General features: G+C 42.1%; 2 protein-coding genes across 3 annotated transcripts in view; one reads left to right on the forward strand and one right to left on the reverse strand.

Annotated features, from left to right (window-relative positions):
* Tktl1 (transketolase like 1) lies at positions 1 to 25,984 on the reverse strand. Its single transcript, XM_015986053.3, has 13 exons — positions 25,741 to 25,984; positions 21,339 to 21,456; positions 18,405 to 18,502; positions 16,594 to 16,785; positions 16,388 to 16,515; positions 14,744 to 14,937; positions 14,107 to 14,271; positions 10,989 to 11,145; positions 9,197 to 9,327; positions 7,263 to 7,346; positions 6,170 to 6,266; positions 5,902 to 6,021; positions 1 to 832 (listed from the first exon to the last, which is right to left on the reverse strand). Exons 1-13 carry the CDS (start codon positions 25,872 to 25,874, stop codon positions 660 to 662), a joined length of 1,791 nt encoding a protein of 596 aa, XP_015841539.1. The 5' UTR covers positions 25,875 to 25,984; the 3' UTR covers positions 1 to 659.
* Positions 1 to 26,232, forward strand: part of Tex28 (testis expressed 28) — a 52,170-nt gene that overhangs the window by 3,210 nt on the left and 22,728 nt on the right. Inside the window, exon 2 of one of the 2 annotated variants that reach the window (XM_042269226.2) lies at positions 72 to 212. The gene's annotated coding sequence lies outside the window, so the exon portion shown is untranslated. The remainder of the gene's footprint in view (positions 1 to 71; positions 213 to 26,232) is intronic. The other variant, XM_042269227.2, reaches the window with a different exon arrangement.

Here is a 26,232-nt window from a genome sequence, read left to right on the forward strand (position 1 = left end):
TGATTTTGAAATGCTTTAATATCAAACAGCATAGTATGGAGATCAAGACTAGTGTCCTTGTGTCTTCACAGAACAGTCATCACAAACAGCACAAGACATCCTAACTGCTTTCGTTCTGTTCACCAGCCTGTGAACTGTGGAGGAGATATGAAGGGAAACAGCAGAGAAAATTCAAGAGCACCTGAAGTTACACATTACTCAGGAAGCTGCAGGTAGGAAGGCAGCATACATGGTAACTCAAGTCGAACTGCACTATGGATTTCAGGGGTCTAGTGTTGTGAAAGCTGGGCTGAGGACTCTAATTCAACACATATTTGCTTTACTTATGAGGGAAATACTTTTTAAACTGTCACTTCTACATTCATCCTTAATTCACTTACATGCAGTCTTATGTGAAAGTTCAGTATCAGGTGGTTGTCTTGTTAGCTATTCTGCCATTTTAAATATAACCCATTTTGATGGTAAAAACAACGAATATTCATATATGTAGTCACATATGAAAGGGAAATTAGAATTACTGAATGAGGAATAAAGGTGTTAGCTGGTTTTGCCTTTAAGGAGAACAAAGCACAATCATTTCTATCTAAGTGATGGTTTTGGTACAACCATAAATACACAGAAAAGAGGCTAATCTTCTAAGACAAAAACCAACAGCTAATTTAATTCATTAAGATGCATTTCACAGCTACGTTGATATGTCTGGCACTGATTCCAGAAAAATCTAGTGCTTCACTGGATTTCCCATTCTGAGGCACCCCTGTCACTGCCAGCTGATGAACTATGATGTTAGGCTCCATGGAGACTGCAGCACAGACAGCTTCCCCAATGCCACCTAGGGAAAGAAACAGGATATCAACATCTCTTCTGTAAGCCTTAAAAGTCCTGTGATACACTTTTAAATCTGCTGGTTTTCGGGCAAAGCACTTTCATTAGTCTTTGATTCACCCAAATCATCATGCTCCAACTGGCTTAATGAGTTCTCATTTCTAATCCCACATCTTCTAATCATCCCCCCTACACACACACAGCAGGGGCTAATCTCAACCTGGTCTCCAGTAATTTGGCAGTGGGGGCTGTGGTTGTGGAAACTAGGACTCTTAAAGTTGCCAGGGATCTGAAAACCACTAAACACAATGAACCATGTCAAAGAGAAGTAACAGGCTGCTAGCTTGATAGGGTACCTTGTACCTTGGCTGGTACAAGCATGTTTCACTGCTATTACCTCTCCTTCTTCATGGGGTAGCCCTTGTGCCTATAATACAAGTGCAAGCGATGCAGACTATGACAAATGCCCACTTTTCTGCCAGGGGTCAGGTGAATTTTGGTACAAATGTCTGGCAGAAGATGCCAACATGACCAGCTTTCAATAGAATCATGGGGTTCCCAGTCTCTAACTATGTGTACCCTTGGACAGACATGGTCATTGTGGGAAGTGTTGTGTCCTTCATGGGGGGCAGGTATTTCTCCCATCTCTACCTTAGGTTCCCACACTTGCATGCTAGATTTGGGAGCCCTTCCAGAGAAATACCCAGTGAGATGTGGTCTTAGGGTCTTGTGTCATAAAAACAGAATGTTGTCTCTTTTACCTATTTTCTAGGCTCAAATATAGCCCAAGCCTTAGCTCCCTGAAATACTCTTACTTTTTGCCATTTCCTCTTTTGTTTGCAAGGATCCAGTTGTTTCTGAGACAGGTCTATGTATCCCTATGTATTGGCTGGTTTTATGTGTCAATTTGATACAAGCTAGAATCATCAGAGAGAAAAAGAGACTCAGTTGAAGAAATGCCTCCATGAGATACAGCTGTAAGGCATTTTTTCAATTTGTGATCAATGGGCGAGGGTACAGTCCATTGTGGGTGGTGCTATCATTCCCTGGGCTGGTGGTCCTGGGTTCTATAGGAAAGCAGGCTGAGCAAGTCATAGGAAGCAAACCAGTAAACAGTATCTGTCCATGGCCTCTGCATCAATCAGCTCCTGCCTCCAGGTTCCTGCCCTGTTTGAGTTCCTGTCCTGACTTCCTCCAATGATGGACTATGATCTGGAAGTGTAAACCAAATAAACCCTTTCCTTCCCAACTTGCTTTTTGGTCATGGTTTTTTTTTGTCACAGCAACAGAAATTCTAACTAAGACAAATTGGTACCAGCATAGTGGAATATTTCTGTGACAGACCTGACCATGTTTTTGGGAGGACTGTGTGTGGAAGAACTTTGGAACTTTGGGTAGAAGAGCCATTGAATGTTAAGACCTCAGTAGGATGTTCTGTGGGAGCTTGGAAGATAAGGATGTTGAGAGCAGTGCAGAAGATGGAGGCCTGGCTTGTGAAATTTCAAAGGGAAGATAACAGACTATCAGGGCTGTTTGTTATTTGGATTTAAAATTCTGTGGTTCTGATTAGCTGGGGCTAAATAATCAGCTGTGATTAACAAGATACCATAACTACTGAAGTGAAACCCTTATGCTACTGGGACAATCTATGCTGGTTAGTTGGAGCTAAGAAATTAGTGGTGATTAAGAAGAGACCAGCATTACTGAGGTGAAATCTTGGCGCCCAACGAGAGGGCACGAGTTTCCACCTAAAACCTGAGAAAAGATTCTAAAACGGAACTAAAAACAGCTTCCTAATTGTCTCTCTCAAATGAGCGGCAGCCTGCCAGTTTGAGCTACTGGCGGGTTCCTAGCATGCAAGCTCGATCTGCAGTATGGCGGGAATGAGGCCTCTGCAAGTGGCACATTAAGCTGCATGGTGGATTTAGCCTTTGCTAGTACAAAAAAAGAGGTTTCTGGGCTACACGCTGCTTGGATAAAAGCATAGACCCACGATGGCTCCCAGAGCTGGCGGAAAACGTACCACTGCCATGTTGGGAAGCTGAAGTGGGCGGAGCCAGCAGCCACAGCACTGTTTCAGGCTTAAAAGGCTGCAGTTTAAAGCAATAGGCTCAAGGTAATATAAAACATAAGCCACATAAAGATGGCTACCACACAGAGAATCTGGATTATGTTCTCTTTGATATTCGTAACTGAAGAAAAACATTTGATTGCAAAAGCTGTTGAGTTATGCCAAAATGTATATTTTAAAGATACTTTGACTTCAAAATTTGGATGTAAAGATATGTTGCTTTGGAAAGGAGGCTCTGCTTTTGTTTCTACAGAAAGCCAGAGGCTATGGATTTGTTCCAGATTAAGATACATCAGGTTTGACCAGCCAAGACCACCTGAAAGGTCTCTGATGACACCATGGCCCAGATGATTCAACATCCAGAATTGTTTCAAGGCAACTGGCTCAGACGATACGGTCTCACGGACTACTCCATGATCCTAAAATTTTCTTTGTGTCCCCATAAGATACAGCGCCCCCCTCCAGCAGGAAGTAGTAAGAGAAGCTACGCCCAAATTCCCAAATATACCAAGCTGACTTTGGAGATGCGTAAAAGTTAAAACCTTCCTTTTAAAAAAAAAAGAAAGGGGAAGTGCTGTGGGACGGTCTGTATGTCAAATTGCTCTGATTGGTCAATAAATAAAACACTGGCTGGTTGCCGGGCGGTGGTGGCGCACGCCTTTAATCCCAGCACTCGGGAGGCAGAGCCAGGTGGATCGCTGTGAGTTCGAGGCCAGCCTGGGCTACCAAGTGAGCTCCAGGAAAGGCGCAAAACTACACAGAGAAACCCTGTCTCGAAAAACCAAAAAAAAAAAAATAAATAAATAAAACACTGGTTGGCCAGTGGCCAGGCAGGAAGTAGGTGGGACAAGGAGAGAGGAGAATTCTGGGAAGCAGAAGGCTGAGGAGAGAGACACTGCAGCAGCCGCCATGACCAGCAGCATGTGAAGATGCCGGTAAGCCACCAGCCACGTGGCAAGGTATAGATTTATGGAAATGGATTAATTTAAGCTATAAGAACAGTTAGCAAGAAGCCTGCCACGGCCATACAGTTTGTAAGCAATATAAGTCTCTGTGTTTACTTGGTTGGGTCTGAGCGGCTGTGGGACTGGCGGGTGACAAAGATTTGTAGTGACTGTGGGCAAGGCAGGAAAACTCTAGCTACAAAATCTTCTGGGAAGTGTTTCCTGAGAACACAGAGAACCTGAGTTCCAGAAGAGGCCAAGGTTGTACCTTGTCCTGGCAGCCAGACTTGGTAATGTGTAAGAGTCACCCAGGTGGTACTGGTTTTGAAAGCAGGAAGGGGTGAGTTATGGAGAACAGCTGAGGCTTGGCACTGTGAGAGGCCAGGAGAGGCCATTGGTGAAAGTGTATCCTCAGTGGCAGTTGAAGGCCCAGAATATGCATGAGGCTGAGGCTTGGCAGCATGAAGAGAACCTACGAGAGGCTATTGTTGAAAAGTGAAGCCCAGTTGCAGCAAAGACCCCAGCATTTTAGAGATGCCAGTACCGTGGGGGGATGACCACCAAGAACAGCAGCAGGAGTAGAGTGGAGCCAGCTGGAACCTTAGAAGACAAGCTGTGTGCTACAGAGGGCAGAGCTGGAGAAGTGACCCAAGACGTTTGGAGGAGTCCAGAAGATTGTGATACGTGTACTCCAGACATTGGATGGTTGGAATTTGATTTTGCATTGATTTGATTGCGACTGTACCTGATTTTTCCCTCTTGAAGTAAGAAAGTGTTTTACTGGAACCCGCAGTTGAGAGATTTTGAATTTTAAAAGATAGGATATTTTAAAGGGACTGCAATTTTAATGTGTGTAAATCTGTAAAATCTGTGGGACCTTTAAAGTTATTTATGTTTTTAATGTGAAATCTTAGGGATGAATAAGAAAGGAAGGGTTGTTGCTTAATAGTGGTGAATTTGGGCATCAAGTTGACAAGGGGTCAGTTGGACTGGCTGGTTTTGGGTGTCAACGTGACACAAGCTAGAATCATCAGAGAGGAAGGAGCCTCAGTTGAGGAAATGCCTCCATGAGATTCAGCTGTAAGGCATTTTCTCAATTAGTGACCAATGGGGGAGGGCACAGGCCATGGTGGGTGGTGCCATCGCTGGGCTGGTGGTCTTGGGTTCTATAAGAAAGCAGGCTGAGCAAGCCATGAAGAGCAAGCCAGTAAGCAGCTCCCCTCCATGGCCTCTACATCAATCAGCTCCTGCCTCCAGGATCCTGCCCTGTTTGAGTTCCTGTCTTGACCTCCTTTGGTGATGAACAGCAATGTGGAAGTGTAAGCTGAATAAACCCTTTCCTCTCCAACTTGGTTTTGGTCGTGGTGTTTCGTTGCAGTAATAGAAACCCTAACTAAGACACTCTAGGTCATCTGGAACATGCTATGTAGGCCCAAATTGCCTCAAGCTCAGAGATCTACCTGCCTTTGTGTTTGACTCAGTGCCATATTAAAGGTGTGTGCAGCAAGCCTGGTTCAAGGAGCTAGGTTTTTGTTTGTTTATCAAGACAGGGTTTCTCTGTGTAGCCCTGGCTGTCCTGAAACTTGCTCTGTAGACCAGAGTGGCCTCAAACTCAGAGATCCAACTGCCTCTGCCTCCCAACGGCTAGGATTAAAGGCATATGCCACCACTCTCTGCCAGGAGCTAGTATTTTTAAGGGACAGGGGAGTGAACTATTAATTCAATACTCAAAAGAAGCTGTAGAAGTGTTTGTGAATGTTTTCCTGTTTGCTCAATTAGCCACCTTAGTGTTACTACTGACCCACCCTAGTTGACTGGGCTCTATGATAGGGACTCATAAAGTATATACAGACAATGTTGCATGTTCAAGAAACCACTCTGTATGGCTGAAAGGCCCCTACATGGATGCAATTGTAGAGAGTATAACAAAGGTATATTGAACTAGTGTTGGCTACGTAGAGAACATGGTGTATCTCCAGTCAAGCAAAACGAAAACACTTTCTACCAAAAAAATTCTACCAAAACAAACTTATAAAACCATACCCAATGTATCTAACACACCTTCTGGGTAATGTTCCTCCACGGTGATAATTCGGCCAGATGTGGCTTTTGCATTGGAAATGATTGTGGCAGTGTCCAGAGGTTTAATGGTAAACAAGTCAATGATACGGATAGAGATATCTGGAGAATAGTAATAACAGCTTAGTGTAAGAAGCAAACTCAGAATAAGGGATGTTCAGAGGTTAAAATGAAAAGATCAGTCCAGGTGTATCACATAGCTGACATTCTACTTCTTCCCATAACTTCAGTGTTTACACAATCAACTGACCTTCTTTAGAGAGCTCATCAGCAGCCACTAGGGCTTCATGCAAAGTGACTCCTGCTGCAATAACTGTGACCTTGTCATTGTCACTGCGTCGGACAACCTGGTATGGCACCAACAAAACAAAATGTGGTTATTATGGAAAGACACATCTCAAAGACAAATTGCTCCTGACTAACAAATTTATTAGTTAATTCACCTACAAGCCAGGTGCAGTGGTACACATCTGAATTCCCAGTCACTCAGGAACCACAGGCAGGAAGATTTCAAGCTTAAGGACAGCATGAGCAATTTGGTTGAGAACTTACCTTAAAATAAGACTTTAGCCGGGTGGTGGTAGTGCATGCCTTTATAATACCAGCACTCAGGAGGCAGAGGTAGGTGGATCTCTATGATTTGAGGCCAGCCTGGTTTACAGAGCGAGATTCAGGACAGGCACCAAAATTACACAGAGAAACCCTGTCTCAAAAAACCAAAAAAAAAAAAAAAATTTTAAGAAAGGGCTGACAACAGTATAGGCTAGAAAGCTTGGCTGGTAAAGGTGCTGGCCACCAAGCCCAATGACCTGAGTTTAATTCATTGGACTCACATAGTGGGAGGAAGGGAACCAACCACACCTCAGGGTTGTCCTCTGACCTCTACACCTGCATGCAGAGGTGCACCTGCCACACACAAACACAATTGATAAATACAAATGCAAAAAAAAAGGCTGGCAATGTACCCAGAAATAGAGTATTTGCCTAGCATGCATAAAGACCCAGTCTCAAGTTCTAGCACCATAAAAATCAAACAAACCCTTCTCCTATAAAAGGAACTAACAAAGTTGGGTGTGCTGCCACATATCTATAGTCCCCTGCACATGAGACGCTAAGGTAGAACATTTCCAAGTTTGAAGCCAGCCTGGGGTATATAATGAGATACTGTCTCAAAACAAAATAAAAAACTCAACAAAAGATATTCCATTTGGAAAGAAGTACAGAATCAGGCAAAGATCAAAACAGACTTATTAATGGAAAAGCAACCAGAACATATGCAAGAGTTAGAATGGATTTCTTTATATAATGGATACTGTACAGCACAGGAAAACTTATGCCCTTACCTTGGCCTGTCCAATCTGAAAGGTTTCTTGAGTGGTGTAAATAACTGCAGTTTCTGCTTGGCTGGTACGAATGAAACACATTTCCTGTGGCATAAGTGCAAATAAGAACTACAGTTAAAAAATCAAACTGCTGAGCCGGGCGGTGGTGGCGCACGCCTTTAATCCCAGCACTCGGGAGGCAGAGCCAGGCGGATCTCTGTGAGTTCGAGGCCAGCCTGGGCTACCAAGTGAGTTCCAGGAAAGGCGCAAAGCTACACAGAGAAACCCTGTCTCGAAAAACCAAAAAAAAAAAAAAAAAAAAAATCAAACTGCAACAGATAGAGATCATTACAGAAAACTACAACCAATCAAAATGCAGAGCTGTGGAGCCTAGTCTCAATGGATACATCTACAAAACACTCTCAAATGTAAGGTTCAGTGAACATTGAGGAAGAGGGGGTGTAAAGACTGTAAGAGCCAGAGGAACAAGGAGTGTACCATGAGACTGTGTCTCCTAGAAATGTCACAAGCTACACTCATAAAGTCTTACCAACATGACTGCCAAAACATCAACTGAACAAGGACAACTATAGACGAGCTAACATGGATGAGGGTAGGGAAGCCCAGGATACCTCAATCCTACACAAAGAACTACAGGTAACTAAGGAATACAAAGAGTAGGAGAAATAGTCCTCAGGAAGGAACACACCAATTGGTTATTCAATACCAAATGGCCAGCTCTGAAAACATAAATGTCCAAGTAACAGTATACAGAATGTACAGGTTATATTTAGGAATATATATGGTATATACACACACACACCACCACTACTAACAACAACAACAACAAAGCAACCACCACCACCACCACCACCACCAACAACAACAATTAATGAAAAAAGAGGCCATGAATTTGAAAGAAAGAGAGCAAGGAGGGGTATATGGGAGGGTTTGGAAGGAGGAAAGAGAAGGGAGAAATGTTATATTATAATCCCAAAAATTAGAAAAAACATGAAAATTAAACCAAACCATAAATTCTAAGTAATAAGTCATTAAACAATAGGAAAGAAGAGTGAACAGTTCTTCATACTAACAACAAAATGCAGACTCTGGAGTGAGGGAGAAGCTCAACTGCCAGTGAACAGATTATACATCTGACTTTGCTACTGAGACAGGAATATCTCAAGAGGACCCTAGTGATATCCTCAGTGATAAATTTTCCATGTTGTCCAATTTTTTGATTTGGGATTTCTAAAATATGCACTGACTTTTCCTGTCCTCATGGAAAAAAAGTCAGGGCAGGAACACTGACTCATGATGACAAGAAAGCCCAAAACACATTAAAAATTAATTTTGCCACAATATAGTTTGTAGTGATTCATTCTTAGAAAGACTTTAAATATGTGAATATGAAGTGAGTCAGCCATTTCCAATAAGAAGGTGTAAATATAACTGTATTGTCAACTTGAATACACACATTTTCAAGTCCAAGTGCTAGGATTAAAGGTGTGCATCAACACACCTGGCTCCCTGTCAAATTTTTATGAGTTCTAGAGATCTGAATTCTGGTACTCACACTTCCTTTGAGCCATCTCTTTTGCCCTATATGGTAAGTTTTGCATGTTTTACAATTCCAATGCATTCATGTGCACAGTCATCTGTTGTTAGGGTCTCATGCATCCTAGGCTGGCTTAAAACTATTAATATAGCTGAAGGTGACCTTGAAATTTTGACCTTCCTGGTTCCATCTTCTGAATGCTAAGATTTTAGGTGTGTACCACCATGACCAGTTTATATGGTGCAGGGGATCAAACCCAGGGCCTCATGCATGCTAGTAAATGTATCTAGCATCACATTTTATATTTTATGCTAGGAAAAGAAACAAAACTCTCATCAGTTCAAAACTTGTAGTAGAGTCCAGAACCATTTTCTGATTTGGCATCCTTTAAACATACCTTAGTATTGGCTGCCAAATAAACAGCATGCTCTGTGGAGATGGCATCACTTGGATAGAAAACAGTACAGTTGGGAATTGCTCTGAACATGGCCAGATCTTCCAGGGCCATGTGATAGGGATTGTCATCACCTGAGAAAGCCACAGACCAACAAAAACATGAACACAACCCTACCAGGAACCCACTCTCAACTCCTTCCATCGTTCTTGAGAAGCAGCTACTCTTACTGCTCCAGAACACCCTGTATTACAGCAAAGCCCTGCATGGTTCAACACTTGCTGTAATTTACATTAGCTTTTACATAACCATCTTCCTTGAAAGCTCACTAAAATATTCTAGGTTAGGCTATCAAATGATCTTTCAGATCAGTAATCAGTTGGCTGGTCACACAGTAGTAGAAGTACTGTTCAAGTTAACCCAATGCTCTTTCTTACCTAAATGTCATGGGTGGAGTCAGCCCTACCCAGTCTCTGATCCTGTGTCCTCCTCTTCTTAAGAGCATCCCAAGGCTTTGTATTTCTGGCTCTATTCTACTTCTCACTCTCAAGAAATCAGATTTTTCTAGATGAAGTATCTTATTCATTTTGGCAGGCCTTTCAAGTACCAGATAACATACTTTTGGGATACCCTCAGATGCTGCTGTGACTAAGAATGCCCTTGGGTATGTGGGATTAGTGTACAGAAATCACAATGTACATACGGAGAGGGAGCCTACTTATTCCTGGGAAAAGGAATGTCCTGTGTACACTCTTGCCTAGGACAATTGTCTAACTTTAGAAGCCCAGATCCTCTCTACATTAGATCCATTTGTCTCTGTAGCTGTCCTGATTTTCAAATTCTCACTGAACCCAGTTTTGGTTAAAGATTTGGGGGCACTTTCTCAGCTGCTATTCCTGTCCATGCTAAAGTGCTGGTATGCCTCAGTTGCCTTGTCTCTCAGCTATACTTGCTCCCTGGACTACCATCTGTGCCTCGTTTCGGATTCACTTAGCTATCTTCACACCCAGCTCTAGCCAGAGCTGCTTTCTATAGTTTAGTTCTGCCAGGGAGTCACTTTATGGTTCCTGAGTACACATCCGTAACATTCTAGCAGCAGATGTAAGTTGCCACAACTATCTAGATGACTTATTCCACAAGTTTACTCATCTTTCCCATGCAATTTCTGTAATTCATGAGCAGGATTCCCTGACATTGTCAACTAAGAAACTCCTGGATACTTGCTTTTTTGCTTTTTATATAATTCCAGATCCTTCCATTAGTCAGCAACATTTATTCTTTTCTTTACTCTCTCAGGGCCACCTTTGGTTTTCTACCCTCTTGCTGGTTCCCATCTTACGTCAATCCTATCTTAGATCTTTCTGTTTCCAGCAATCCCTGGCAGGTTACTGATACTAGAATGAAGTTTTCATTACCATAATTTCATGCATCATATTCCTCAAAGTTTCCCATTGCACAAAGCAAAAATGTGGAACAGCAATCTACTTCTACCTAAATGTGTGTTCAGCTGTTCACAGTTAGCCGTGACCACACAGAGCACAGAAAACAATTCTGGGATGTGTGTGTTGTCCTTATTCCAGATTTGGTATACTGCAAATCTCAGAAAGGCCTGCAGACAAGTATTTCTCAATGACTGAATGGGTACTTTACAGTAATGTGTCTCATCTGGATTGGTATCCAGAGTACCTGAAACATCTAAAACACAATATTTTCAAAAATAAATCCCTTTTGTGAACAGTAAGAAAATGCAAAGCCTAAACAAAGCTATCAACATGACGATATTCAGAATGCATACCAATAGATACCCCACAATGGGAACCAATAAGGTTGATGTTCATTTGAGAGATGGCTCCCATGTGTATCTGATCAAATGCTTGGGTGAAAAAGGCAGCGAAGGTGCAAACAAAAGCAATGGTCCGGTCACGGGTGGTACAGCCCAGAGCCACATTCACCTAAAACACAAAGAACAGGAAGCAGAACATACCTGGATTTGGCTTCATCCCCTCCCCCATTAAACCACAGAGACTACATGATGTAACTCCTACTCTGCACATGGTTAACTATTCTGCAGTCCTAGCATGTCTCTTTCCTATGCTCTTCCTTGGATCTCTCTTACCCACCTCAGGTAGTATACTTAACCTCACACCTCCTAGAGACCAAGTTAAGAAATGGAGCATCTATCCATCTGCCTGCCCACTCCCTGCCCTCCACCCTGAGCCATCAGCTTGCTCCTCCCTGTGGATGGTTTGCCCACTGCTCATCCTAGATCCCAACCTTCTTCTTACTAGATGGTATCTCCAATTCTACCACTCCTTCCCTTTCAATCAGTTTCTCACTTTCTCTCAAATCATCTGTTATCATTTAATTATGTGTCAATACCTTCCATCTCTGCTTTCCCATTCCACCTTACCCTTCCTTCCAAAAACTGCCCTAATTGGTTCTACTTCACAGAAAATTTGTCGAAAAAGTCATTTAGTCATTATCTCCACTTTCTCATTTTCTACTTTCTCCTTAGCCTGCTTCATCTAGGCCTCCATTCCCATGAAGAACCCTAAAGTTAAAAATTTTCCAAGTGGTCTCTTTACCTTGAGTGGCATCACAACTGACCTCTCACTAGTATTCAGAACAAATTACCTCTATTTGTTACAAGGACCATCCATCATGCTTCAGATTTCTGTGGTGTGGTAATAGGACCAGTCCTGCTGCCTCGTGAAGGTGGCTAGAGTGTGCAAACCTCTAGTTGATGGATGGGCATATAGGGTGAATTCTCAAAGCTCTGTGTTCATTCTTCCTCTTTGGGCCATTGATTCTAAGAGACTGGTCTAAAGTTGCTCTGATGTGCACAATTTTAAAAATCTCTCTCTTCCCTCCTCTTGCCCCCTATGTGTGTCAGTGTGTTTGGGTGCCCATGGAGGCCAGAAGAGACCATAGGATTTCCTGGAGCTGAAGTTATAGGCTGTTGCCCAGCATTGTGTTGGAAAGCAAACTTGGATCTTTTGCCTGAACCATCTCTCCAGCCCCTGATATACACATTATTAATGACCTCCACTTTATATTGTTATTCTTTACATCTCCCTTGGCACTCCAGACTCATATACTCTAGGCAGGTTTGAACTAGGACATGACCTCTGGGAGCAAACAAGAGCTTTCCAAAGGGGTGGTGGTGGTTGTGGTTGGTTCCAAAATCAAGATACTTAAATGTTAATTGATTTGGCTTTACATTCATCTGCCAGAGAAAAGGCCCATGGCCTCTTTTCCCACTGTCTTTTTTTTAACAACTAACTATCTTCCAGCTAACAAACTGTTAAAAGGCATGCTTACTCCTACATTAATTTTATATTGGGTGGCATTCTGGAATATAAAACCTTCAGATCAAATAATAAACAGATTGAAATAATCATGCTGAGCCAGGCAATGTGGCTGGGAGGCAGAGGCATGAAGATCAGAAATTTATGGTTCATTTTCAGCTGAATAGTAAGTTCCTCATTAGAGGCCTACCAAAGTGAGGCCCATAATACATGGCTGTTGACTGAAGTAATCAATGAAGCAATCATACCAGCAAGCTTTTTGATAGGAAGGTCAATTTACAAAAAATAAGAATTGCACTTCTTTTTTTCTAAATAAAAAGAGCTGCTGTGGATGTAGCTTAGTGGTAGAGCACTTGCCTTGCTTATGCAAGGCCCTGGGTTCAATTCATAACACCACAATAAAAGCAAAATGAAAAGACCCAAGAATGAACACTGTGATGACCTATTATGTAACAGGTATGCTTAAATTCCGGTACTGGTGGGTTAGAGAAGTGCTATAAAAAAACAATGGGGCCAGCAGAGTACAGTACCCCTGGAGAGCTGGCTGGGAATGCCCATCTAAACAGGGATGATGCTTGACTCCAGCCAGTAGGCATTGTGAGGGAATGCCAACCCACTGGCAGTTATTTCTACTTTTCAAGAGAATGTAGAAATTTGGATTCTACATAAAAATCTGATTTTTAAATGCTGGCAATTCATCTTTTTAAAATATCAGACTACTTGTTTAAAAATACATTCACATGAGCTCTGCTAGTCCAGTTCCCTGTCCAGAAAAGTACTCTTCAGGGTTATTTTAGCCTCTGCAATGTAAAGGCAGGAGAGAGTTGTCATCCTCTTGTGGGCAGGTCTTGGTTTTAGAGTTCTAAGTGTTTCCTGATATGAACTCTTTTCTCTTGAGAATGGTACAGGTACTCTCTGCATATTATCACTTTGGGCAGCAACAGAGGTACAGATTTGCCTTGGGTACTAGCTTTTTTTTTTCAAGACAGAGTTTCTCTGTGTAGCTTTGGAGCCTGTCCTGGAACTTGCTCTGTAGACCAGGCTGGCTTCGAACTCACAGAGATCTGCCTGGCTCTGCCTCCCGAGTGCTGGGATTAAAGGTGTGCGCCACCACCGCCCGGCCCAGGTACTAGCTTTAACTATTAGTATTCTTTCTTTTTAATTCTTTGACAATTTTTAACTATTGATATTTTTTTAATTAAAAGAAATTGTTTGTGACAGGGTTTCACTATGTAGCTCTGGCTGGCAAGGAGCTCTCTATATAGATGAGACTGACCTCAAACTCACCGATATCTGGTAGTTCCTCAATCTGTTTGTCCCTGGGTGGCTGTAAAGTTGCCTAGTTACAGGCTAGATGGGACAGAAAGGGCTACTAGGGAGCTTAGGACATTTCAGACCTAGAGCTCTCAGCCTACTTTCAATCTGTATGGGGTGGGATGCCCAGCGGGTGTTGGGAAGTTACACCCTGTCTAGCAGACAGAGAAACCACTTCTCTGACTTTAGGTGACTACTTACCTCTTGTTTCTCTGGAATGCTTCTGTAGAAGGCCTTTCATAATCTACTAATAGTTAGAGAAGACTTGAGAGACCTGCATGATACACTCACCATGTTTTGTTTAGCACTATAACACTGGATGAATCTCTCTGGGTGTTCTTTCTTGAATATGTCAGAAAAGTTGGAGTTCTTGGTGTCACCATCCAGCACAATAACTCTGTCATTTTCATGGCCCAATTTAGCTAGAGCCAAACCACATGCTTTTTGAGTAGATACCTAGAACAAAAAGTTAAGTGGTAACAGTTTCTTGGGAGTACACTTGAAAAGGAGTTACTACTTTATAGGTTTATACATTGTTACCTTTGATAAATTTTTGATTTACCAACAGTATCCTTCAGTATCACATATATGGTGGTTTATATCTGTAACTCCAGAACTCAAGAAGGATAATGAGTTCAAGTCTAGCCTGGGCTGTAGTGAGATCCTATTTTAAAAAGCAAATAAATAAAACTTCCTCAAACCAACCAACCCACCCACCCAAAACAAGAGGAAATTTCAGAGTTAATAATAGAGGAGGTAAAAATGATCTTTACTGCTTAGAATCATCAATAAAATTCCATTATTGTCTACCAACTGGTTCATCCACAGAGATCAGGATAAATGAAGACTCCTGTGTATTAAGAAATATTTTTTAAAACCATAATGATGATGTACATGACTTTAGTTAATCTTATACATTTTTGCCTACCATGTCATCAGCTACGTAAACAGGGGGTGAGGTCATATTTATATCCATGATGCTGATTTGAGGTGAGTCCTCAATAGGAGCTGGTGGTACAAGAATCCTGTTGGTCTGTATCTGGCTCTCAATTAATTTGATAATTGCATCTGCTCTTTCTTTTGGCATTGGCCTTCCATACCAACTTTCTGCATCCTCAATATCTACAACAAAACAAAGGATATTCACTCCAGGTGCTTAATGAGTACCGTCCAGATCATCTGAAAGTTACTTTGAGAGAAAAGATATCTGAATAGGAATCACAGGGATAAGGACTGGACATAGGAGTCTTGGGATAGAACTGCAGTAAGAGCAGCCTAAGAAAGGTCCTGAGGCTTTTAAGGGAGGCACTGATACACATGCTGGTGAAAGGAGGGTTTTATGAAGGAAACAAGGCTGAAAAGACAGACCAAGCAGAGTGACAATTATGTATATGAGTTTTTACCTGAAGTAAGATTGGAAACCATGAAAGGTTTGGAAGGGGACTGAATGATCAGATGTGCTATAGAAAGATTACTGTTGCAGTATTGTGCTTGCAAAAGAGTGATCAGGAAGCAGATAGACTCTTCATGAAGCTGCTGTAGTTCTACAAAGGTAATAGGGACTTAGTGACAGTAAGGTAGTAGAGAGAAAGAGGAGGGAATGCATATGAGATACACTCTAGTGACTGGGTATGTAAGGAGGGTAAGGGAGAGGTGAAAGCAAGGAAAAATTTCAGGTTCTGGCAGCAGCTCATTGGTAAAGTTGTCATTTGCCAAACTGGTAGAACTAGAATAAAGCTGTATTTTTTTGGGAGGAGTCACAGATCAGTGTTATTCTAAATTGTCTATATTATTTAAAAAAATGAATCATATCTTCTTCAACTACTTAAACTTGAGAAACTAAATTTGAGATAGACAATTCCAAATGATAATCCTGAAATGTACAAAGAGTTACATCTTGTATTATGTCTCATTTCCCTCCTAGTTTTAACTCTTTATGTGGTGGATTAACTGAATAAAAAATGTAATAATGAAAGTAAAAAACCCTTAGTGAAGCTCCACTACTTCAGAATGGCCATTCTAATTGTATAGAAGTTCAGTGAGATATAGAGAGTTTGGGACTAGGAAAGTGTTTGAGTGGCTTCCTTAACTAGCTGATGTTTTTATTTGTGAATTAATTAGAATAAAATTTTATTAAAAAACTAAGTCTCTATCACTAGCCCCAGTTCCCAAGCTTCTGTTTTCTATGTGTTCTTCCAGATGACCTGGGTCTAGATAAATGTATGTGGATATACCACCTTACTCATGGGCTTGCCCCCTACATGTAGCATATTTTCTGACTACTAACCATAACAGATCCTTCCCTGTTAGCAAACTATTCCCACTGGTGAACTGTTCTACTAGCCAGTCTCTACAAGGGCAAAAACCTTTGTTTACTTGGTAGAAGTTTGGCCTTCCCCTCCTATCCTAACCAGACTTTTTAGCTAGTAAGGTCAAGAGAGAGAAACAGCCTCACATGTCACCAGCATTAACACTGTTCACTAAGGAAACCATCAGCCTAGTCAGCGCTTCCTTCAGTCTGTTCTGCTCCACGGACAAATGTTTTGAATACTCATAGGAAGTAAACACGTACTTGGCATGCCTCGGGCCCTGAAGGTCTTGGCAATCACAGCAGTGGGCTTGCCTCTCACTTGAGCTGCCTGTGAGAACACATGGCATAGGGTCTCAACGTTACGGCCATCTACCACGTAAGTATTCCACCTGTCATGGAGGAGGTTAGATTACAATGAAGAAGGATGATGGCACAGAAAGAAGGCACAACAACAAAGAAACAATTACCCAAAGGCTTCACAACGCTTCTGGTAGACAGCAATGCAGTGCTCAACGGACATGGAGCCAGTGTGTCCAAAGCGGTTCACATCAAATATTGCCACGAGATTGTCCAGATTGTAATAGGATGCAAAGGCTAATGCCTCCCAGACAGAGCCTTCTGTGGACTCCCCGTCACCCAGAAGACAGAACACCCGATAGCTAGAAACAAATCAAGAATCAGTTAGGACCCTGCTGGGGCTCACTTGGACCACCCAAGCAAATCAATTTCAGGGAGATTAAAAAAAGAAGGAGGGGGGAGGAAGAGGAGAAGGAGGGAGAAGAGGAGGAGGAGAAGGAGGAGAAGAAGAGGGGAGAGAGTGAGAGGGAGGGAGGGGAAGGGGGAGGGAGAGGGGGAGAGAGGGGGAGAGAGGGGGAGTGACGGGGAGAGGGAGAGGGAGGGAGAGAGAGAGAGTGAGAGAGACAGGCAGGCAGGCAGGCAGGCAGACAGACACTGAGACTCTGGGAGCTGCTTCAGACTTCAGAAGGTCCTTAAGGCTATTTTCTTCATCAAATCATCACAAGCTTAGCAGCTGAGGAAATGAAGTCTGAGCCTCATGAGACAGACTTTACTTTTGACTAGTGGTCTCATTACAGCTCTAAGACTATTTTTAGTTGTTTCTGCTCCCTCTCCTGGTTTGTCAGCAAGCAAGAGGGAATGAGAAAGCAGGTCCCTGAAACATGTAAATAAGGCAACCCCGCCCCCCCAAGCTCCATTTTTAAAGCATTGGTGCCTTTTATTTCTGACCTTAAAATTATTTACAAATCATCATAGCAATGGAAATATCCTACCCAGGGAGCTATGCTCCACCATAAACAATACACTCCTCTGCAGCAGAGACATGAACCATTTATACCAATAAAATGCACCCTAGACCTCATGAAAGTACTGTGGGTTTAAGAAAAGTTGTTTTTTTTAATGTTTCATTTTATGTGTATGAGTGTTTTGCCTCTTGTATGCCTAAGAAAATGTCAGATTCTGTGGAACTGGAGTTACAGACAGTTGTAAACTGCCTGTAGATGCTGGGAATCCAGTCTGGGTCTTCTGGAAGAGCAACCAGTGCTCTTAACTGCTGAGTCACCTATCTCCCTAACCCTTAAGAAAAGTTATTAAATTCAAGGTTGTCACTAAGAAAGGCAATCATGTCTGAAAATTTACAGCAGTGAGAAATGTGTGAGTAAACTGTGAGAAATGGAACAAGAAAGCTGCTGGAGGGGTGGAGGAAACACAACTAAGCACTTCCAAAGGGATTCTCTGAGTTGGAACAAGGCCTCCTAGGAGCTAGGTAGCTATCTCCCAAGATCATATGAAAGATAAGCTCACACCCCGGAGAAACTGAACCAAAAGAGCTCTAGATTCAGGCTCACCACATGCAGCACAGCTGCAGGAAATCTCATGTCTAAACCAGGCATTTCACTTGTAGACTGCTCATTATAAGCAGCAGATGAGCACAGATCCAAAAAAGAGATTGTGAACCAACCCAGTAAAGGACATATGTTACTAATATTTGGGGGCTCCTAATGCAAAGTACATGTTGTTCATTCCACGGTGAAACTTTGCAGGACAGAAAACATGAAGCTGTCTCAGAAAATATTAGTGTTCTAATACTCTAGTCACCACTTCGATCCAACTAGAGATGCTAGAACAGATCTACAAATGGAATTTATTTACTGCTTCAATACTTTGCAACCAGAACTTTCAAAACCATCATTGTCTTCTCAAACTAATGAGGCAAAGTGCAGGGGTGGGGCAGTGAAATGGATTTTGGTAAGCGCTTTACCTGGCTTGGTCAAAGTACTTGCCAGTATATGCCATCCCACAGGCAGCCCCTAGTCCTTGCCCAGGCCATCCTGTTGCCACATTAACAAATGGTAGTCCCTGTAAGAGAAAAGAGACCCAGTGAATATAGGAACATCTACAGAACATGAGCTTCAAGCAGATTTCTAGTACTGAGTGCAGGCTACTTTCTTTTGTAAGTACTACAAGCAGCTACTCCTGCTGACCCATTGGAATTACCCCTCTCACCCCACTGGATGAAATCATCTTTGCCTCATCTACAAAGTCTCAGATCAAGGTCATAAGATGACCATGAGTCAAGCCTGGGGCCCACCCTAAATTGGAAACTGGGTGACAAAGACAAGGAAAATACCCATTGCCACAGAATCCATAGCATAGTGATGGCAACTGGAGCTTTTAGAATACAGAGAAAGGAACTTAAGTGCAAAATAGAAAATGTAAAGCATTTTCATAGTCTTTGGTTCAGCTGTGCACAAGTCAGATGTTAAATCTTTTGGAGAATATGGGTTCTCAAAGAACTATAAACACAAAAGTGTTTGAGTATTCTAAGCAGTGCCAATGCTTGTGATTAACTTTCTGTCACTCTACCTCCCCTTGGCTAATATCCATTAGTCTGTATACAGGTTACTAGTATTCCATGGAGAGAATGTGCTCCCCTACAGGATGAAAAGCCATGGCAAAATGCTGCTGCTTTGGTGGGAGACACCTTGCTCCTGAGCTTTCAGACACACTAAATTTATTCATTGCCACTATCCACCAAGGACAGTAGCAGATGTGAAGTGGTGTGAACCTGAGCCTAGGAGACAAGCTGTGTGAACTGCAGATGCCAGAATTGGGAAGGTGGAGCTACCCAAGCCCTTTGGAGCCCAGAGGATTATATTATGAGTGACTCTGAGATAATGGACATTGAGCTACAGGATTTGATTTATACTGCTGGATTTTGGGTTTTGCTTTAACTGTTTCTATGCCCTGGTTCTCCCTTTTGGAAGAAGAAAGTATGTAAGTTATTTTTTTTATTTTGTAGGATCTCAGCTAAGATACTTTGATCTTTTAAAGAGACATTGAACTTGTAAAGCATTGGACTTCTTAAAGAATAGGTGACTTTTAACATGGTACTGCATTTTATAATATGACATTAACATGAAATCTAGGGGATAGACAAGAAAGGAAAAGTTATGGTTTAACAGTGACATGTTTGTGTCAAGTTGACAAGAGATGGAGTATGGTGGTTAGTTTTTTTTTTTTTTTTTTTTTTTTTGGTTTTTCGAGACAGGGTTTCTCTGTGTAGCTTTGCGCCTTTCCTGGAACTCACTTGGTAGCCCAGGCTGGCCTCGAACTCACAGAGATCCACCTGGCTCTGCCTCCCGAGTGCTGGGATTAAAGGCGTGCGCCACCACCGCCCGGCGGTGGTTAGTTTTTATTGTCAACTTGACACAACTTAGAGTCACCTAAGAAGGAACCTCAATTGAAGAATTGCCTCAATAAGATTGACCCATTTCTATGTCTGATACAGACTGTCCTGATTGATGATTGATTTTGGAAAGCCCAGCTGCACCCCACTATTGGCAGCACCATCCCTAGGCAAGGGGATCTAGATTGTGTATCTGAAAGCTAGCTGTGTATGAGCCAGAGAGGAAAGCAAGCCAGTAAAGTATCTTGAGTTTCTGTCTTCTCTAAATGATAGATTGTGACCTAGAAGTGTAAGCCAAATAAATCCTTTCCCCTCAAGTTGTTTTTGGTCAGAGTGTTTCATTAGCAACAGAAAAAAAAACACCTAGAGTAACAAGCCCTGGCTCCCAGGTGTCTCACATGCCCTTGGAGCACAGACCTACATCTCTGCTTTCTCCTAACTGTGAAGCTGAAGGCAAATAAGTCTTAGGACTTCATCTTTTGGCATGGAGTCAGAGCCTCCACTTAGGAGTAGGAGACTATTGAGATTATGGGTGGGGTGCCAGCAAGAAGCATGACATGGCACAAGGGTCCAGAAAAGGTTCCTTACCCCACATTTCTTTTAGATAGGCTATTTTTGTAGCCCAGTCTGGCCTGAAGCTATGTAGCTTAGGCTGGCCTCAAACTTGGTACTTCTCCTTTCTCAGCTGCCTAAGTGTACAGATTACAAGTATGTGTCATCATACCCAGATAGGGTTTTCTTTTTCTTATAAACTATTATGTATTGACGGGTACAACTCAGTGGTGGCAACTAGAATAAAGGTATGTACACTCAGGGGAAGAATTAGCTTCCAGGCAGTACTTATCTTTGTTCCAGCACCAAGTATGTTTCAAGAAATTGCTCATACAAAGATATTTTGGCTACTTCCCAGGTTTACTTAGCTGGGAAAAACAAAACAAAATAACAACAAAAAAGAAAACTGATAAAACTAAAAGCCCTTCAGTTTTCGGTTGATGCTTCTTCCAAGTCATCATCAGTTTTCTGCAGGTTCAGCAAGGCAGAGTCACTGAAGTCACCTGCCTCTCAAAGCAGCACAGAGGATGGAAAAAGTATGATCTATAGGGGCCTCAGTGGAGTGAGGTGGAATGAGGCAAGAATACCAATGATGGCCAGCTGCCACATTTCATCTTTCCTGCTATACATGTCAGATGGCTCCAAGTGGGCCTCACTAGAACTTTGTACTGTGAATAAAAAAAAAAATACCAAATGGCCCATTTCAAAAGGCACCTATTGACATATGGTGTCTTTAAAGTGCAGTTTAAGAAGTAAGCATCAAGCAAGGTACACACCTATAATTCCAGAATTCAGAAGTTGGAGGTAGGAAGATAAGGAGTTCATGGTCAGCTTGTGCTACATGGTGAGTTGGAGGCTAGCTTGAGCTACACAAACCCCTGTCTCAAAACAAAACAATAAAAACCACCCCCCTGCAAAACAACAACAAGCAGCAGTATTCCCCTGTCATTATACCTTTGAAAGGATGAATCGGTCGTTGTCTGGGTTTTCTGGGTCTGCCTGTTTATATCTCATTGTGTAGAAGAACAGCACAGACATGATCTCAGCAGCACTGCTGCATGGTGTGAGATGGCTGAAAGGCAGACACAATACAAGTCATTTCTCACAGGCAAATGGTTCTCAGTGGGCACCTTGTACTTTATGTATAGCAGCAGTATACTGTGTCTTTGAACTAGAAGCAGCAGTCATTTCCCCCGGCCTGACTGAATTCAGCCAAGGATCAGGGTGCTGGGCCATGGCCTCCTATGCTTTCAGCACTAAAGGCCATTTGAGAGGTCAGCAACCTCCCAAGCCCTCTTTCTCTCTACACAGTGACATGCACTGGGCTTAGTTCAATTTGTTACTGATTTGAGCATTCTTTTACTCATATGCTATCATCTGTAGAACTTCCACATGCTTCATTCTATCAGAACCATCACATAGATTCCATTCTACTACCTAAAATGAATTTTTAAAAAATATTTATTATTTATGTACATGGGTGTTTTGTCTGTATGTATATTTCCACACCAGAAGAGGGCATCAGATCTCATGGGACTGCAGTTAGATGGTTGTGAGCCACCATGTGGTTGCTAGGGATTGAACTTAGGACCTCTGGAAGAGCAGCCAGTGCTCTTAACCACTGAGCCATCTCTGCAGCCCCTAAAATGAATTTCTTATAAGGGAGAGAGAACAGGAGAGGGGACAAAACTTATTCCCTGTAAATATTTCCCAGCTATTCATTTGACAGATCATTAATATTCAAAAGACAAGGAACTCAAAAATTTAACAACAAATTAAAGTGTGCAAATAATCAAAATAGATTTTTCAAAGAAAGAAGTGTGAATAGCTAACAAGTATATACAAAATATTTCCAGAGGCACATGCAGATGGATCTCTGTGAGTTTGAGGCCAGCCTGGTCTATAGAGTGAGTTCCAGGACAGACACCAAAACTACACAGAGAAACCCTGTCTCAAAAAAATAGCATGGGGGGGGGGCTGGAGAGATGGCTCAGAGGTTAAGAGCACTGACTGCTCTTCCCGAGGTCCCGAGTTCAATTCCCAGCAACCACATGGTGGCTCATAACCATCTATAATGAGATCTGGCACCCTCTTCTGTGTACATAATAAATAAATAAATTGAAAAAAAATACCTATGAGATTTAATATATATATATATATATATATATATCATCATTAATTACCAAGAAAATGTAAATATAAATTACAATAAGGGCCAGACATGGTGGCTGATGCCTGTAATCCCAGGATTCAAGTGGCTGAGGCTGGAAGCCAGCTTAGTGGTAGAGTATTGTCTAGCGCGTGGGTGATCAAGTTCTATCTCCAGCATCACAAAATCAAGCAAACAAACAAACAAAGATGAAATATCATCTTACCCCAGCCAAAAAAGTTACTGTAACAAACAAATAAAGCAGGGACTTGGGACCTACTTCCATCAGTAAAGTGTTTGCCAATCACCAGAACACATGCTTAAAAAACAAACAAACAACAACAAAATCAAAACCAAACAAACAAAAAACCTGGAGAAACTTCTGTACTATCTAATCATCTATCTACTTTAAGGTAAAATAGACAAGCTGGGTGGTGGTGGTACATACCTTTATCCCAGCACTTGGGAGGCAGAGGCAGGTGAAAAAGAAAAGAAAAAAAAGTAAAGTATACTTGTAATAAGCATTTCTTTTTAAATGATTTCCCCCGAACTCACTCTGTAGACCAGGCTGGCCTTGAACTCACAGAGATCCACCTGCCTCTGCCTCCTGAGTGCTGGGATTAAAGGCGTGTGCCACTATGCCCAGCTAATATTTGCCTTCTTAAATCCTTCTCTGTATTTGATAAAATAAAAGACATAAATAAACATATTTGCTTCATTAAAAAAAAGCCTGGTGTAATACCCTATAATGGTAACCTCAGCAGGTGGTGGTAGACTTGGCATAACATTAAGATGACAATGTGACTGTACTTAATACCCATAAAACAAAAATGTAAAACAAAACAAAATCTTGTGTCTCCCCCCGCCCATGAGATAGGGTTTCCCTGTGTAGCCCTGGCTGTCCTAGAACTCACTATGTAGACCAGGCTGGCCTCGAACTCAGAAATCCACCTGCCTCTGCCTCCTGAGCACTAGTATTAGAGGCGTGTGTCACCACTACCCAACCAAAATCTTGTGTCTTAAAATGCAATAAAAATTGTCTTCTTAATGTCATGGTTTAGGTTTCAGGGCAAATTATGTTTGCAGTGTTGGGGATGGAACCTAGGGCCTTGCACATACCAGGCAAACAGTGTACTACTGAGCTGTGCTCCGAACTCCAGGGAAGGATGAAAAAAAATACATGCAAAGTACTTTGTGTAACTACAAGGACATGAAATTATAAACCAACAGAAAAACAGAAAACATTCAACAGAGTTGTGGAAATTAAATAATGAACTCTTATACACACCAAAGGAAAAATATTACAAGGAAAATTAGAAACAGATGCATGAAAATAAAAACAAAAATCTAAAACTTATGCAGCAAAAGCAGTGTAAAAAAATGTAAAGCTAAAACTCATTTTTTTTAACGATTTCTAATCAATAACCTTAACTTTCCTACTTAAAGAACTACAAAAGAACTAAACCAAAAGCCTTTAAGAGAAGGAAAGAATAATAAAGATCATAGCAGATATAAAAAATAGTGCAGCAAAAGAGGTAAAAATCTACAAAACTAAACTTGGTTCTTTTTGGTGCAGTGCTAATGATCAAGCCCAGGGCACGATAGACAAGTATTTTGTACTGAAGTACAACCCACAGGACCCAAAGTTGGTTCTTGCAAAATATTAACAAAGCTTTAGCTAGATCGGCAAAACTGTGAAAAGACTGAAATAACTCAGAAAATGAAGATGAGGCTATTCTTGTCACCCCTAAAGAAATGAAAAAGAATTTTTTATAATAATGTGGATAATTGTATCCTAAAAAACTTGTTAATCAAAATAACTGAAAAAAAATTCTAGAAAGAGAAAATCTAACAGGACCTAGTTAGTATTAGGAAGTCTGAATAGACATACAATTAGTAGTTTAGTCATTGAAAAACTGTGGACAAGCTGGGTGTAGTGGTGCATAGCTTTAATCCCAGCATTCAGAAGGCAGAGGTGGGCGAATCTTTGTGAGTTCAAGGTCAGCCTGGTCTACACTTCAAATTCCAGGACAGCCAGGGTTATGTAGAGAGACAGTTATCCCAAAAAAACCAAAAGACCAAACCTCCAAACAAACAAGCCTCAAAAAGAGAGGGGCTGGAGAGATGGCTCAGAGGTTAAGAGCACTGGCTGCTCTTCCAAAGGTCCTGAGTTCAATTCCCAGCAATCACATGGTGGCTCCCAACATCTATAATAAGACCTGATGCCCTCTTCTGGTGGACAGGCATACATGCAGGCAAAACACTGTACACATAATAAATTAATCTTAAAAAAAAAACACACAAAAAAAAACCAACGGTCAGGCGGTGGTGGCACACGCCTTTAATCCCAGAACTCGGGAGGCAGAGGCAGGTGGATCTCTGTGAGTTTTCTACAAAGTGAGTTCCAGGACAGCCAAGGCTACACAGAGAAACCCTGTCTCGAAAAACGAGGGTGGGGGAAGAATAGAGCGAGTATGAATGAATTGTGGACTAGCAGCATTATAGGTCTTAATTCCAAATATTGGGAAAGCAGGAGAATCCCTTGTATCCACTTCAGGGCCAGCCTGGGCCACACAGACAACAACAACACCAAAAAGCTATAGACCCCTATCCTTCATCGAGATAGGTGCAAAATTACCTTCAACAAAGAACAAATATCAACAAATCCACTAACCATTTTTTTTTTTTTACAAGCCGTCAACTGCTTTTTTGGAAACCACACCTCTTACGTGCTGCCTCTCACATTTCCTCCTCTCTTTCCCACTCCACCTCCTGGAGCACTACCTTTCTGGTGTGCTCTCCACAGAACGTGGTTCGTTTTTCAACCTAATGTCCTGAGTAAGGGTCCGCTCAATCACGACCACCCCCTAATTCCATTGAAACTTACACACAAAACTCCATTCCTCCCTAAAGTACCAAACTAGAACTAGCCTGATAAATACCAGAGAACACTGGTCGCTCACTCGACTAGGTTCTAGATTTTTCCTTACTAAGGGAGGTCTTGTGGGCTTCCAGAACCTTGGTCACAAAGTAGTCAGGGGAGTGCCCCTACCGCCAGGGCTGAAGAAGACTATACTTCATGGGTATCTAAAGGCGGTAGGTGGTCCCAGAAGGCAGAAAATGGAGGATAACGGCAGGTTCCATTCGCCTCACAACTTCAGTAAGGACTGAAGAATCGCATGGTAAGGCCCTCCCAGGCAGCCTTACCTAGTGGTTGAGGTACTTGTGGCCCTGATGGAACGGATTCGCAGGCGGTTGGCCATGTCCCGCAACACCTGCAACGTTTTCTCATCAGGTCCAGCGTTGCCGGCCATCCCACTGCTTGCCTCAGCTTCTGACATGTTACCAGAGCGTCACGCTCCGCAGCACTAAATGGCTGCCTCAGGCCTGCGACTCAGTTAAAAGTTCCGGGGTGCTCCGCCCTGGCACTAACTGATCCCTCCGCACATATTCCACGGACTTATACCTCACTATGCAAGTCCATTCCTCCGCCACAAGTTCGTGACTCAGTTATAAGTCTATCCTGGTTATATGTTTTTCTCGCCAAATACACACACACACACACACACACACACACACACACACACACACACACACACACACACACACACACACACACACACACACACCCCTCCGCCACAAGTTCGTGACTCAGTTATAAGTCTATCCTGGTTATATGTTTTTCTCGCCAAATACACA

Source organism: Peromyscus maniculatus, chromosome X, assembly GCF_049852395.1.
Source record: "Peromyscus maniculatus bairdii isolate BWxNUB_F1_BW_parent chromosome X, HU_Pman_BW_mat_3.1, whole genome shotgun sequence".
In the NCBI taxonomy this organism is placed as follows: Eukaryota; Metazoa; Chordata; class Mammalia; order Rodentia; family Cricetidae; genus Peromyscus; species Peromyscus maniculatus.

Excerpts from the sequence above, each read along its gene's own strand:
- Tktl1 (XM_015986053.3), bottom strand. The coding sequence starts at position 25,874 with ATGTCAGAAGCTGAGGCAAGCAGTGGGATGGCCGGCAACGCTGGACCT. Across the intron at positions 16,786-18,404 it reads AAGTACTTTGACCAAGCCAG|CTATCGGGTGTTCTGTCTTC; the intron begins GTAAAGCGCTTA and ends ATTTGTTTCTAG. Across the intron at positions 6,022-6,169 it reads TGATGAGCTCTCTAAAGAAG|ATATCTCTATCCGTATCATT; the intron begins GTCAGTTGATTG and ends ACTATTCTCCAG.